At 44.7% G+C, this 16,226-nt stretch overlaps 1 protein-coding gene across 18 annotated transcripts in view; it reads left to right on the top strand.

Annotated features, from left to right (window-relative positions):
* Positions 1-16,087, top strand: part of LOC135364549 (acyl-coenzyme A synthetase ACSM1, mitochondrial-like) — a 30,880-nt gene extending 14,793 nt beyond the window's left edge. For 3 of the 18 annotated variants that reach the window (XM_064592699.1, XM_064592698.1, XM_064592696.1), the window contains 7 exons: positions 1,769-1,849; positions 2,404-2,505; positions 9,402-9,529; positions 11,531-11,688; positions 14,514-14,613; positions 15,099-15,137; positions 15,948-16,087. In XM_064592699.1, coding sequence (XP_064448769.1) covers positions 1,769-1,849; positions 2,404-2,505; positions 9,402-9,529; positions 11,531-11,688; positions 14,514-14,613; positions 15,099-15,137; positions 15,948-15,981 — 642 coding nt within the window. In that variant the 3' untranslated portion in view covers positions 15,982-16,087. The other 15 variants (XM_064592685.1, XM_064592695.1, XR_010411875.1 and 12 more) reach the window with 14 other exon arrangements.
* Positions 16,088-16,226: the final 139 nt, after the last annotated feature.

The raw sequence follows: 16,226 nt of genomic DNA, 5'->3' as shown, positions 1-16,226 counted from the left end.
AGAACTACAATATACCCATGATCCAGGTTCCTTTGTATCAACTCTTTGCAACAACAGAATACTGCCTCATACCCAGGTGGTGCTGTATTTCACAAAGTATTTGCATAGCCACTGACTCATCTCTGGGACATTTTCCACATGCCTGTACTGTGAGCAGCAACATAGCAAAGGAGGAAGAGCTTTCCCTCTCAGGAACTCAGACCCCGGTTCAAATCTCAGCTTGCCAATTACAGGCTTCAAGACCACTGGCATAGCACTGAACCTTCCAGAGTCTCTGCTTCTCTGTCTCCAAAATGGAAATATAACCCAGTCTCGCTGGGTTGTGATAAGGGAAACGAAAGGAAGTATATAAAGCTCTGGCTACAATGTCCAACCTCTTGTACATGCTCACCTTGCTGTTACTCTTGTTTTTAAGTAAGTGTTGCCCTAGATACTAGGGTAGTAGAGATGAATGGGGCAGTCTCTATTCTCAGGATGCTTGTTATTCACTGAGGGAAACAGACAAGCAAAAATAAGGATAATTGGGAGCTCTCGGTTGGCTCAGTGGGTTGAGTTTCCGACTCCTGGTTTCAGCTTAGGTGGTGATCTCATGGGTCGTGGGATTGAGCCCCTGCATAGGGCTCCATGCTCAGCGGGGAGTCTGCTTAAGACTCTCTCTCCCTCTGCTCCCCAAACCCCATTCAAGCACTCTTGCACTCTTTCTATCTCTCTAAAATAAATGGATAAATATTTTTTTAAAAAGAAGTATAATGCTCTCTTGGCTACAATGGAAGTGTGGGAAAAAATACTACAGAAGGAGAATGTCCCAACTGACTTTTCTTGGGGCCAGAATAATAGCTAGTTGTGACTGTTTATGGAGCTAACTTGGTGTGCCAGGCACTGTGTGAAGAGTTTTCCACACACTCACAGGTACTATGAGAGCTAAGTGTTATAATTACCCCTTTACAGAGAAGATGAAGGGGGATTAATTGGCACATAGCTGGAGTCAAGATTCAAATCCTTGGGTGGCTCAGTCGGTTAAGCATTTGCCTTTGGCTTGGGTAGTGGTCCCAGGGTCCTGGGATTGAGCCCCACATTGGGCTCCCTGCTCAGCTGGGGAGCCTGCTTCTCCCTCTCCCCCTGCCCGTCCCCCTCCACCCCTACTCTGTCTCTCGTTTTTCTCTCTCTCAAATAAACACACAAAATCTTAAAAAGAAAAAAAAAAAGATTCAAATCCTGGTCTAGCTTAGCTTTAGAAAGATATTTTAGAGTACCATAAAGGAGGAATAAAGTTCATCAGGAGGATAAATGGGGGTGGGGCAGTTGCCTAGCAGAGGGGACAACACAATCTGAATATTCTCAGCACAGCTCTGAGTCGTTGAGACAGGGTTCCTATCACTGTTTAACAGCCTGAGTCAATGTTAAATGATATCATGGCCTTCCTCTAGCAAACGGACACATGTCTGACATACAGTGCGTACTCCACACCTCACGTTACATGCCCACAGCCCCGGGCTCACCCCTTTGCTTCTTTTTTGGCCCCTCGCAGTGGACCCGGTAGCCCCAGGAGCTCGCACAGGCCCAGTCTATGTCAGGTGTGGTGAATATCTGCTGACCAGAATTGGGTCCATGCCTTGCACCTAGAATCTGGGCCTTCTAGCTTCCCCATAAGGGTTCTTTGCATAGCATCGAATGACATGGATGAGTGAGGATGCTGTGTGTGGTTCTTAATGCTTTGTAATCAGCCTGGACTCTTTGGCCAACCCCATTTTCTTTCTTTTATGAATAGGGAGTAAGTTGTGTCACTCTCCGTGGAATGAAGATCAAGCCGGGTTCCATCGGGAAAGGCATCCCCTCCTTCGACGTCCAGGTCTGGTCCTAAAGGCATTTGCTGGGTGCAGTTAGGGCTGAGCTGGGATTGAACAATTGTGGGACACCAGGTGACAGAACCAGCTGTGCCCACTCCACCCCACCCCCACCCCAGTTGTTGTCCTTCTTCTTCTCCTCCTGTTTTCCCGCCGATTTCCTGGGGAGGCTTCAGTTGAGAACTGCAGTATCCTGGGCATGAATGCTGCTCAGCCTGGCAGCTGGAAGCCTCATACACAACAGATGGGACCAGAGCACCTGGAGGGAGCCCTGGCAGCTCTCTCCATCAGCTGGTGCTTCTAGTTTTCCCTGATCTGTGTTTTCTAGCTTGAAGACACGTTTGCCACGTCTGCATATCCGTGAGACCAGGAGACCCATAACTTGGGTTTCACCATTTCCTGACTTCAAAGTCTTCTGACAGCTGTAATCTATTTTTTGACAGGGCTCCTCCCCCCATTTATTCTCACCAGTGTCACACAAATAGTCAGGTACTGTGTGGGTGGGGCCGGCGTGTTGGGGTGGCCCTGCAGGTTGGGATCCACAGGCCTGTTGCTCCAGATCATTGACGACAAGGGCAACAGCCTGCCGTTCAACACTGAAGGCAACATTGGCATCAGGATGAAGCCCACCAAGCCCATTGGCCTCTTCATGGGCTATGAAGTAAGTGGTGATCCTCACCTGCCCACTTCCAGGCCCCCCAAATCCCTTCAGGGAGCAGTGTGGGTACTAAGGGGGTGGATACAACTCTGTACTACGAGCCTTCTTCACACCTCTCTTCAGTCACTCCAACTCAATGAAGCCTCTTCTAATTAATCTCTAAGCTCCTAGTGTGTTCTCACATCCTTTCCTGTCCAAAACCATCTGACACTTAAGTGCTGACAGGGTAGAAAGAAGCACCCCAGACTTGGGTTCCAATGATCTCTCTCTCTTTTTTTTTCAGATTTTATTTATTTATTTGACAGAGAGAGACACAGTGAGAGAGGGAACACAAGCAGGGGGAGTGGGAGAAGGAGAAGCAGGCCTCCTGCAGAGCAGGGGGCCGGATGTGGAACTTGATCCCAGGATCCTGGGATCATGACCTGAGCCAAAGGCAGATGCCTAACGACTGGGCCACCCAGGCGCCTGTCCAATGATCTCTTGAGGTTGAGTATGCAGGAAGCTTTGACTGAGTTCAAATCCTACAGTCCCACTTACCAACAGGCTGTGCACAAATCTGTTAACCTTGCTGAGCCTCCAGAGAGGACAGTGGTGCCCCCACTTCACAGAGGAAGAAACTGCAAATTGGAAGCTTTGTATGTTTTCCCCACGTCAAATAAATGGCAGGTCTAGGATTCAAACCCACATCTTTTTGGTTCCCAAACCCTACGTAAGAAATCCAGGGATTACATAAAACTGTGACAGGTTCTAAAGAAACCTGAAACTCTTGACCAGGCAAATTCTCAGCTTCCAAGATTGGTCAGGGGAGAGTGGACAGACCTTGAAGTTGATCTCAGACCCGTCTCCTTTCTCCACAGGAACAACCATTGGTGTCCCTGTTGGCCTCACTCTATGGCCTTGGGGGTGGGTGGTGCTGCTCCTTTTGTGACGTTATTGACCAAAAGCAAATAATGCAGGCCCTAGCCTTAATTCACAGTAGCACGATTTTAGGCTTGGATAAAAGAGGAAATAAACAGAGTAACAGATATATAGATCAGTGGTTCTCAACCCTGCCTGTATGTTAGAATCAGTTGAGGAGATTTAAAAAAATAATTCTTGGATCCAATCATAGAGATTCTGGCTAAATTAAACTGGGATGGTCCAGAGCAACATCAGTTTTGTTTTAAATTGGAAGTAACATATTTTATTTTACAAAGATGTCCTCCTCTATGCCCACACCTGTGTAGATATATACCCCATTTCACATGCTCTCTTGACTATATGTTGTCACTCCTCCACTGAGATTTGTTTGCTTTTTTCCTTTCTTTTCTTTACTGAGGTAGAATATATAAAATTCACCCTTTTCACCATTTTTAAGCATACAATTCAGCAGCACTGAGTAAATCACAACATTGTACAATTACCACCATGCATGTGCAGAAATTTTTTCCATCCCAAATGGAGACTCTGTTCCCATTAAACAATAACTCCCCCCTCCTCCTCATATCCCCAGCATTTGGTAACCTTTAATATACTTTTTGGCTTTAAGAATTTGCCTATTTTAGGTACCTCTATTAAGTGGAATTGTACAACATTTGGCCTTTTGTGTCTGGCTTATCTCACCTAGCACATGTTTTCAAGGTTCATCCATGTTGTAGCATGTGACCAAATGTCATTTTTTTTTTCAGGCTGAATGGTATTGTATGGGTATACCATATTTTGTATATCCATCAATTTCTTAATAGACATTTAGATTATTTCCATCTTTTGGCTACTGTGAATAATGCTGCAATGAACATTGGTGTGCAAGTATCTGTTTGAGTTCCTGCTTTCACTTCTTTTGGATATATACCTGAAAGTGGAATTGCTGCATCTTATGGTAATTCTATATTTAACGTTTTTTTTAAAGATTTTATTTATTTATTTGACAGAGAGAGAGAGACAGCGAGACAGTGAAAGAGGGAACATAGGCAGGGGGGAGTGGGAGAGGGAGAAGCAGGCTCCATGCTGAGCAGGGAGCCCGATGTGGGGCTTGATGCCAGGACCCTGGGATCATGACCCGAGCCGAAGGCAGACGCCCAATGACTGAGCCACCCTGGCGCCCCTATATTTAACTTTTTGAGGAACTGCCAAAATGTTTTCCACAGTGGCTGCACCATTTTATATTTCTATCAGCAATGTACAAGTGTTCCCGTTTCTCCATATCCTTGCTAATCCTTGTTATTTTCAGGTTTGTTTGTTTGTTTTGTGTGTATAATAGTCATTCTACCGCATGTGATGTGGTGTCTCATTGTGGTTTTGATTTTCATCTCCCTAATGACTAGTGATGTTGAGCATCTTTTCATGTGCTTATTGGCCATTTGTGTACCTTCTCTGGAGAATTGTCTATTTAAGTCCTTTGCCTATTTTTAAAATTGGGTTGTTTGTTTTGTTGTTGATTTGTAAGAGCTCTTTATATACTCTGAATATGAACCCCTCATAAGATATATGCTTTGCAAATATTTTCTCCCATTCAGTGCATTGTCTTTTCACTCTTTTGATAGTGTCCTTTCAAGTAAAATTTTAAAAATTTGATGAGGAACATTTTATCTATTTTTTTCTTTTGTTTCCCGTGCTTTTGGTGTCATAGTCAATAAATAATTGTCAAATCCAAAATCAGGAAGACTTCCCCCTATGTTTTCTTCTAAGAGTTTCAGAATTTTAGCTCTTGTGTTTAGGTTTTTGATCCATTTTGAGTTAATTTGTGTATATGGTGTATAAGGTAACTGCATTCATTTGCATCTGAACATCCTAGTTTCTCAGTGCCATTTGTTGAAAAGATTGACTTTTCCCACTGAATGGTCTTGGCATTTTTGCCTAAAATCCATTGACCATATATGTGAGGATTTCTTTCTGGGTTCTCTATTTTATTACAATCATCTATGTGTCTTTTTTTTTTTAATGCCAGTTTTGTATGGGTGTACCATATTTTGTATATCCATCAATTTCTTAATAGACATTTAGATTATTTCCAGTATAGTTTTGCAGTAAGTTTAAAAATCAGTAGTGTAAGCTCTTCTCCCTGGAAAGAAGAACTTTCTTCTCCCTTTAAAAGATTGTCTTGGCTATCTGGGATCTGTCAAGATTTCATATGAAATCTATAGTTTTGCAGTAAGTTTAAAAATCAGTAGTGTAGTTTTGCAGTAAGTTTAAAAATCAGTAGTGTAAGCTCTTTTCCCTGGAAAGAAGAACTTTCTTCTCCCTTTAAAAGATTGTCTTGGCTATTTGAGATCCGTCAAGATTTCATATGAATTTTAGGATGAATATTTCTATACCACTGAGATTTTGATAGGGAGTGCATTGAACCTGAAGATGGCTTTGGGTAGTACTGTCATCTTAATATTAAGTCTCCAGGGTGCCTGGGTGGCTCAGTCGGTTAAACGACTGCCTTCAGCTCAGGTCATGATCCTGGAGTCCCGGGATCGAGTCCCACATCAGGCTCCCTGCTCAGCAGGGAGTCTGCTTCTCCCTCTGACCTTCCCCCTCTCATGTGCACTCTCTCTCTCTCTCTCTCATTCTCGCTCTCTCAAATAAATAAATAAATAAATAAAATCTTAAAAAAAATATTAAGTCTCCAATTAATACAGTATGTCTTTCCATTTATTGATACCTTCTTTCATTTCTTTCAGCAACAATTTTTATTTTTCAGTGTACGTCTTTCACTTTCTTGACTAAATTTATTCTTAGTATTATATTCATTTTGTTGCTATTCTAAATAGAATCATTCTTTAATATCTTTTGTCCATATATAGTTTTTTCTGTTTTTTAGTTCTTTGTTCATTTTTTCTCTTAGTTTTTGATCACTTAACACGTTTGACTTATTATTTCTTCCAAGTTTTTATTTAAATTCCACTTAGTCAACATACAGTGCAATATTAGTTTCAGGAATAGAATTTAGTGATTCATCACTTACATACATCAGCCAGTGCTTATCGTAAGGAGTGCACTCCTTAATCCCCATCACCTATTTCACCCATCCCCCTGCCCCTCCCCTCTGGTTACCATCACTTTGTTCTCTACAGTTAAGAGTCAGTTTCTTAGCCTTCCCCTCTTTTTTCCCCAATGTTCATTTGTTTTGTTTCTTAAATTCCACATATGAGTGAACTCTAGAAATCAGATTCTCCCACTTCCCTGGGGGTTGAGGTTGCTGGGGTTTCATTGTTTTGTTTTTTGATTTTGGACTGTTGAAGGCTATAGTAGTCCTTTGTTGTGGTACTTTTGCAAATTCTTTAAAGACTATTGTTTGTCATGTGTGATTACTGAGGTTTCTGATCCTTTAGCTCGTGTTCAGTTAATGTTTTGACAGAGATTTCCTTGAGGGGCAGGAGCTCAAATGAACAAAGAAAAACATCACCAACCAAAAAAGAAGAGAGAACAACCACTGTGCAGATTGGCTCTGTGCTGGGATACTCCTTCACCACTTAGCTGGACTTGCTCTGAGCCTAGGGATCAGCCTGAGATGAAAGCTTAAGGTTTTCTCAGGACTTTGCTGAGCATGCATCTTGCCCAGGCATGTTCACGGCTGTCTTAATTCCCCCATGCATATAGCTGTCTTGAACATCCTAATTTCAAAAACAAAAAACAAAAAAAACCCCAAAACTCACTCCAGCATCTCCCCCAGACCTTGATGGTCTATTGTATATCTCCACCCATAATCTCTTACGTCAGGCAACTTCACTTTTGTAGTTTGCCTGGTAGCTTCTATGAGCCGGGCCTGCTGCTTTTTTCTGAGTTACATAAAGTGAGTTCCTTGCACCTGTCCTTCAGGCAGCCCCCCAGATAGGTTAGAACAGATGCACACAATAATCATTATTTTACTTTAAAACATCTGTTTTTGGGGGCACCTGAGTGGCTCAGTGGTTAAGCATCTGCCTTCGGTTCAGGTCATGATCCCAGGGTCCTGGGATCGAGCACCGCATCGGGCTCCCTGCTCCACGGGAAGCCTGCTTCTCCCTCTCCCACTCCCCTTGCTTGTGTTCCCTCTCTCGCTGTGTCTCTCTCTGTCAAATAAATAAATAAAATCTTTTAAAAAAATAAAACATATGTTTTTTAAAAAGTTAATCAGTATCACAAATGGAAAACAGTATGATTTGCCAAAAACAGAAGGCAATTATAACTATAACTATAATGCAAACAAAACAATTTTTCTTGAATTCTAGCTAAACCCTGTTCCCACTAAAAGCTCCAGTCCTGAAACTTACTCTTGGTAGTTCCAGAGCTTTTAAAAACATGTCAGAGGGTCTCCTTAATACAATCAGAACAATTGGAAGGGAACCTAAAATGGGATGTCATTCAATTTTTTTTTTTTTAATTTTTTTTTCCTGGACCTTTTTCAAATCATTTCATGTTTCATGAGAGGAATGATCTCAACACATTGAGTGTTTGAGTGCAAACACTTGGTGGTTGAGTACAAAGGCTGTGGAGCAAGAATTAAATTCAAATACCAACCCTACCACTGACCAGCTGGGTGACTTTGAGTGAGTTATTGTGCTTCTCTGAGCATTCATTTCTTCTGTTATGGCCTATAAAAATCTAGCCTCACATAAAACCTGCACATGAATGTTGAGAGCAGCTTTATTCACAATAGCCCCAAACTGGAAACAACCCAGATGCCCTTCAATGGGTTGACACCCAAACTGGGGTTCATCCATAACATGAAGTACCATTTAGCAGTAAAGAGAACAAAGTATTGATGAACATAAGAAGCTGGACGAATTTCCAGAAAATTATACTGAGTGAAAAAAATAAAAACAGAGCTAGTCCCAAAAGGTTACATACTCTAGGATTCCATTTATGTAACACTCTTAAAGTGACAAAATTATAAAACTAGGGAATAGATCAGTCCCTGCCGAGGGCTTAGGGATTTGGAGGGAGGGAAAAGATGAGGGAGATGGGTGTAGATATAAAAGAGCAACACAGGAGATCCTCAGGATGACGGGAGTCTTCTGTAACTTGACTCTGGTGGTGGATGCACATTTGATAAAATACACGTAGACACACACAAAAAAATAAAAGTAAACTGCTGGGAGATCTAAGTGAGATTGGTGGACTGTAGCAATGTCAGTATCCTGGTTGTGATATTGAACTGTAGTTTTGCAAGATGCTACCATTGGAGAAAACTGAGTAAGTGGCACACAGGATCTCTCTGTGTTATTTCTTATAACTGCATGCAAATATATAATTATCTTTTTAAAAAAGATTTATTTATTTATTTGAGAGAGAGAGAGAGAACATGTATGCATGCATGTGTGCATTAGTTAGGGAAGGGGCGGAGGGAGACAGAGAATCTCAAGCAGGCTCCATGCTGAGTGCAGAGCCCTACACAGGGCTCGATCTCACAACCCTGAGATTATGACCTGAGCAGAAATCAAGAGTTATCCGCCCAACTGAATGAGCCACCCAGGTACCCTGCAAATATACAATGATCTTAAAATAAACAGTTTAATTAGAAAAATAAAAGCCTTGTAGGTTTTCTGGGAGGATCAGATGAGGTAGTATTTTGGGAAGGAAATTCATTTAACAAAAGTGTATTGAACCTCTCATTTATCCAGGCACTATGTGAATGCTAAGCTGAGAACAATAAATAAAATACACAGGGTCCATGTTCTAGTGGAAATTTTATTATACTAGAGCGCCACACAAAAGTGAGTTGTTACTTTAAAAACTTATCCTTAAAATTGGCTCAATATTGTTCACTAATTGACAAGTAGTGTTCATTGAGTACTTGGATATAATGAAAATAGACTCAGAGAGATTACAAAACTTGCCCAGGTGCCAAGTAGAGCCAGGAGCGGGATCCAGACCCAGATCTGAGCACCAGGTTGTGGCTCATCATCTCTAAACTCGTTGCCTTCAACAAAGGGGTATTGTTGTCTTTGCAGGACAACCCAGTAAAGACAGCCAAAGTGGAGTGTGGGGACTTTTACAACTCTGGAGATAGAGCAACTATGGATGAAGAGGGCTACATCTGGTTCCTGGGGAGGAACGATGACATCATCAATGCCTCTGGGTAGGTATGGCTGACCTGAGCCGGGAGGCATCACCCTCACATGCCTCATGGGATCTAGCTTGTTCTGACATTCATCCAAGCTTGGTGATGGTTAGCTCAGGCTGACTCTGAACAGAGCTCTGTCTATGGGCCCCCTTTCTGGGGATACCTGTGCACCTCCCCCAAGCCCTGCATCCAGAAAAGTCTATCAAAATGTAGTTCAAGAAGGTCTGCAAGGCGAACCATAATGAGACATTATGCAATTTAAGGGATTTGGAAGGAAGACGTTACATAGGCCCTTATTGTTGAGGAAGCTTCCTCTATGTTTGGCTCCTCTAATGGGACACAACAATCACTGAAAATTTTAATAATAGATAACAACAACATAAACCTTTATGGGGCACTTACTATGGGGATGCACACTCTGCAGTGCTTTATATAACCCAGCTCTCAGTGCTAGAAGGTAGATGCAGTTATGCCCATTTTACAGATGAAGGAACTGGGTTACTGACTAGTGAATAAAGTTCCCTAAAGTTTCAGAGTGCTGGGTACAACCCAGATTTACCAAAGCTGTCTGGCTCCAAGTCAGTTGTCCCTAAATCTTCACGTGATTTGGAAAGAAAAAAAAAAATGACACATTATACCAGAGTAACAAGTTCTCTTGGCTATTTCAGGGAAGTTGAGTGTGTTTACCTTTTAAATTTCTAAAACATGCTAATATGATGGGGAAGAGTATGCAGAATTTGCATGAATGTTTAAGATAAAGGCTGAGGCTTCTAGTAGGTTTCATGCCAAGGGAAGCTGCTTGAGCCCAGCCCCAGAGCTCGGGGAGAACTAAATATTCACCCTCCTCCCTGAGCAGAGGCAGTGAGGTGAGAAACTCTGGGGAGCATGTGAGTGTTGTATTTCTCAGCACGGAGTGCCCATTCTTCATGTTTGGGGCCCATGAGAGAGCCAGGGCACAGGTATCTGGCTTCCTGTGACAGTTATCCTATGTGACAAGGGACGAGGTGACCCTCCAAAACATGAGACTTGAGGGCTTGGGTCACCCGGCCCTGGCAGCCACTCAGAAGCCAAGAAGGAGCCCGCAGGTACCGCGTCGGGCCCGCAGAGGTGGAGAATGCCCTGGCCGAACACCCGGCTGTGGCTGAATCAGCTCTGGTGAGCAGCCTGGACCCAATTCGAAGGGAGGTGAGGAGGACACAGAGGTCATCGTGTCTGTGTGTGGGCACCAAGGCAGGTGCCGGGAAACCTTCCTCCTGGTCCTGTCTCTCCAACCTTGGACCTCGGGTGGAGGGGGGCCCCGGGGTGTGCATGTGCATTTACACTGTGTGGCCACCAGAGAGCAGTGTGGCCTCAACCATGTGGGACAGAAAATGATGCTTGTGAATGTGGCTTGCAGCTGGGGCTACTGCTGCCCGTCTCCTAATTTCTGAGCCCTTCCTACCTGCCGGCTCATTTCCCCCTCACAGCAACCTCATTAATTAAGGACTCTGAGACCCTTTTTTACAGGGAAAGAAACAAGCATAAGGAGATTAAATAAGTTGCCTGATCACAAAGCTGTCAAGTGGTGGAGCCAGAATGGGAATGTGAGCAGTCTGGCTCCAGAGCAAGCATTCATTGATTCACTGTGTGCTGAGCACCTACTCTGGACAAGGCCCTGTGCCCTGTAGACGCGACATGAATAATAGGAACGTAGTTAATCACCACCATTGATTTAATGCCCACAGAACTCTACCTATAATAATAGGGAAAATGGTGATGATAATGATAGGAATAAAAATCAGTTTAAACGAGCTTCATGGTTTATATGAATGATCTCGATGAATCTTGAGAGCCATGCCCTGAGGAATGAAGCCGTGCTGTCCCCACATCAGAGAAGGACATGGAGGCTGAGAGAGGTGAAGTAATTTTCCAAGGCAGAGAGTAGAAATTGGAAGTATGGACACTGGTCCTGTTCTTTTCCAGAGGCTCAACTGTCAACTTGTTTTTCCATTTACTTAATACACATTTACTTTTTAGACTATACACTTGGTTGCCACTCCCCCTGAGCCTCCACTCTGGTTCTGCGCTGCAGGTGGTGAAGGCATTTATTGTCCTGACTCCGGAATTCCTCTCCCATGACCGGGACCAGCTCACCAAGGAGCTACAGCAGCATGTGAAGTCAGTGCCAGCCCCGTGTAAGTACCCCAGGAAGGTGAGTGAGGGCAGAGGGATGGGGCCTGGTCCCGTCCAGTGGGCCCTGGGCTCTGCTGCCCCAAATCTCCTGGGGTGGCTGGGGTGGAGCTTACGTAGCCCATGGAATGAGCATTTTTCTCTACTGAAGAAGCATTCAACTTAGGGGTTTAGGGGAGATCCATCTTAATCATGGAAACCTCTATCCTGTGTCAGAAAACAAAAAGGCTGACAAAAAACCTACAGAAAAAAATCAGCCAAGAGCCTAGAAATATCCAAGAAGGATATTTGAAATCTTTCACAATTTGAAAAAGACATTCGGGGCACCTGGGTGGCTCAGTCGTTAAGCGTCTGCCTTCGGCTCGGGTCACGATCTCAGGGTCCTGGGATCGAGCCCCTCATCGGGCTCCCTGCTCGGCGGGAAGCCTGCTTCTCCCTCTCCCACTCCCCCTGCTTGTGTTCCCTCTCTCGTTGTGTCTCTCTCTGTCAAATAAATAAAAAGAAAATCTTGAAAAAAAGAAAAAAAGAAAAAGACATTCAAGTCAACAACTGCCACACTTTTAAAAAACATTATTTGTAGTAAGAAATATATTCTAAATTGAAGCCCAATACATATATAGATACATAACAAACAAAAGGTAACAAAATAATATTTATTGTAGCATAAAATACATTCTGAGAGATTTTTTTTCTACCTCGTTTTCAGTGCCATGTGAGAACTATGAAAATGTCCAACAATAGAGAAATGATTAAATTATTCGTGGTAATTAATGCTGTCCTATAATTTAAAAAGATGATGCAGATCTCTTATTTGTAACATAAAAAACATCACAAAAATATATTATTAAGAGACAAAAGCAGGCTGTGAATAAATATACATGTTATCTGACTTGTTGAAAAACCACGTTTGCAAGGATACATGGGTCAAAAATTTAACGTGTCTTTCTTTTGTAATAATACATTGCTGTGCTTTCTGAGTGTTTACCCAAAGCTAGATAGCTAATATTTATTGAACATGTGTGCCGGGCGCTGGACTCAAAGCTCTACATGTGTTATTTCATATAATCCCCCCAAACCTGAGATGGTATAACCATCCATTTGACAGAATGGAAACGGGAGAGGCTCAGAGACTCACAGTAAATTGCCTGAGGTTGGAGTGAAGAAAAGGGCAGAGCTGAACTCAAACCCAGTGTATCTGAAAACGGAGTTCGTCCTTCACATGTAAGGCTCTGCCGCCTCCTAGAGAGTAGACTGGAGGATGCAGGCCAGTTAGGATGGGCTGATGTTCCTGTGAGGAACTAGTAGCCCCTGTCTTAGTGGCTCCTACTAGGGAAGTATCTTTCTTGCTCCGGCCACATGTCCGCATGGTCTTCCTGGGACCAGGATAAAGGAGCACCCACCATAGGTAACTGCCAGGTGCTAGAAGAGATGGACAGAGTGGATGCCAGACCAGTGGTCTCAAGTGTTCTGTTCGAGGTGGCACGCCTCACTCCCACTCACATCTCACTGGTCAGAGCACATCACAGGGCTGCATCCAACTTCCCGGGTCAGGGGACACCCTGACATGCCTTGGTGGAGCCTACTGGGGCCACCACAGGGTGCCAGCCCGTCTGGGGGACTGTGCAGGGGCAGAGGAGGAGCCTGGGGCATTGGTAAGAAATGACAGCAGGACTAAGTTGGGATGGGTTTGCTTTATCCTTGACCAGATGGAATTTGTCTCAGAGCTGCCCGAAACCGTCACTGGCAAGATTAAAAGAAGTGACCTTCGGAAAAAGGAGTTTGGTCAGATGTAATCAGCAAAACCCTCAGAAACCACTGTGTCTTCTTTGCCAAATCCCTGGCTGCCTCAGTTTCCTCACTATGGGGAGGGTGAGGAGGGGAGTGTTGGACATTGATTTTAAGAGCATCAGGAGTGCTCACATTGCAGCATTTTTGTTCTTTTAAATTACTATCCATTACTCTCCTGCTTCCAAGTCCCCGAGTGAGCGCCCAGGATGTAGCTGGGGTAATAAAGGGACATGAGCATCCAAGGGGACTTGTGTTGTGCTTTGATTCTGTGAATGAACCAGAGCTAAATGCGGTCCCTCCATGATTCTCCCCAAGCCCCATTGGAGAGGACTCTGGGGCCAGATTCTCCCCCCTGGTTCCAGGGGCCCTGGGTGACTCCTGTTGTCTGTTCAACAACCACAACACAGAGGTCTGGGGAGGGACCCTTCCTTGGCCCCAGGTGTCCACCTCTGCCTGGCTTGCCCATGCCCTGCTGGAGGGTGAGGTCAGGGCCAAGCTAGTGAGGTGGCTGGGGAAGGGGGAAGGCACCGAGGGCAGCCCAGCCTGGTGGTTCCACCTGCCTGCCAGACCATTCCTCACCGCTCCATCCAGCATGCCATGGACCCGCTGCCTCTGTATGGTGCTGCTTCCAGGTCCCAGCCTGCACCAGCTTAGGTGTGGGAGGGATCTGCCCTGTGGGGACCCAGGAAACCTGCAAGACTCCTCCAGCCCTTTCCGGGGTGCCCAATCCCCCATGCCTTCCATGGAGCCCAGGAGCTCCGTTCCCCAGCCCTCCGTAGGGCCCCCCAATCACTCACCCTTCCCCAGGGCCCAGGAATCCCTCAGCCTCCCCAGGGGCCCGGAGCTCTCCCCACACTTTATGAGGTCCTCCTGCCATCTGTAGCCCGAGAGATGATGTGTGCAAAGGGCAGGGCTTAGCACAGGCCTGAAACAGGAGGGACCTCTGGTTGTCACCAGTGTTGCTTTGAACAGCTGTGAGACGTGAGGCACCGGATCTGGGAAGGCACTTGCCCCATGGAGATGATGATGCTAATGTCCACAGGTGCTCAGCACGGGGCTTCCTCTTGTCCTCAGCACAGTTATGGACACAGGCTTGGACGCCCCAGCTCACTGAAGGAAAGCAGCCCAGGGTCACAGAGCTGGTAAGCAGCACAGCTGGATCTCACACTCTAGGCTCCCGGCCCTGTTTCCAGGGGCCACGAAGGGCTTCGTAGACAGGAGGCTGACACTGGCTTTGGGGACACTTCCTCACCTCCACGAGTGATCTCACCTGTTCGAGGCCCCCAAACTCTGTTCACTGCTTCTTCTTCCCTGCTCCCTGTTCCAGTTATAATCAGGGTGACCCCGGCCATCCTTCCTGGAATTCCCTAGTCCCCCTTATAGGCTGGGCCTATATATATATAGTCTGACTCCACCCCTTCTGTAGCTGGTCTCTCCTTCTATAACCAGGACCACCCGACTCTGGGGCTCTGGAGGCGGCAGCAGCTTCTAAACAGAATTTAATACAAATGTTTTGCTATCCTTGTTTTGTTTTTGTTTGCGTGTCTTTTATGGCTTCTTTATATTTTATGGCTAATTATATAAATATATTTATATTTATGTTAAAGATACTGTGTTCCTATTTTAGCAGTGCTGAAATGGTTCCTGTTTACAAGAAATTTACACAGTAAGTGGTGGTTTGTAGAGCATTGATTTTCAGCTGCCTTGGGCCTGAATGAGTTGGGATTAACTCACAATTAGATAACACTAATTGTGTTAGTCCTAGAGAGAAACAGTTTAGGAGGTTCGGCTCAGGACAGGGCCCAAGAGAGATGATCACAGGGGGTTTGTCCAGTCACCTGGGTCCCTGGCCCTGCCCACCTGCTTGGCTCTCCCCGTCCAGCACACCTGGGGCTGCCAGCTCTCTGGGTGTTGTCTTGGATCCCCCAGGAGAGAAGCTGGTGAATGTTTTCTCTTAAAATGCTCTCATTCCTGGAGGTCCCAAGAGATCCCATGAGAGTCAGCTTGGATTGTTTCCCCTGTGAGGTTCATATCGTAAAGCCCAAGCTAGTGGGTAGCAGGGTCACATAGATAAGCGACAGATCTACCGCTGTTGGAGGTGTTCAAATGTCTCCGTCAATTAGGGATGATTTTGAGGCCATTCGGTCTTCTCATACTAATATCCCAGGATATACCAGCCCAGAAGACATATCTGATTACAATTTTGTCATGCTTATTTCATTCGGTTCCAATGTAGCTTTTTCTTTGGGATTTCTTTACTCCTATTTTATTTGTAGAGGTACTTCTCAATTTCTAAACATATGGGAATTTCTAGTGAGCTTTTTATCCATGATTTCTAGCACATTATATTACCACAACATGCTCTGTGTGATTTCATGCCTCTGAAACATATTGAAATGTCCCTTATGACCAAAATAGATCGGGTGCATTTTTGTAAGTGTATCCTATATGCCTAAAGTTAATGTGTCCTCCACAGTGGTCTATGGATGTGGACAGACATACGGAGATAGCTGTGGGATTCAGATGGTTTGCTCTCAAGGTCTACATGTTATGGATGTTCTGTCTGCTTTGAGTCACTGAGAGAGGGTTGAAACCTCCCACTCTGCTTGTGTATTTGCTTGTTGTTGCAGTTCTGTCCTCCTTTGCTTTATATGTTGTTCAGCCAATGGCTCTAGGATGGGAGTTCTGGAAGGAAGGAGATAGCGCCCAGAAGAGGGCAACAGGGACCTGGGTTGGGAGGCAGCAGAAACAAGAA

This window comes from Mirounga angustirostris, unplaced genomic scaffold, assembly GCF_029215605.1.
Source record: "Mirounga angustirostris isolate CCGP_5_RB_7025 unplaced genomic scaffold, mMirAng1.0.hap1 SCAF_5, whole genome shotgun sequence".
Classification (NCBI taxonomy): domain Eukaryota; kingdom Metazoa; phylum Chordata; class Mammalia; order Carnivora; family Phocidae; genus Mirounga; species Mirounga angustirostris.
Note: the sequence above shows the minus strand (reverse complement) of the source record. Positions and strands in the feature narration are given on the sequence as shown.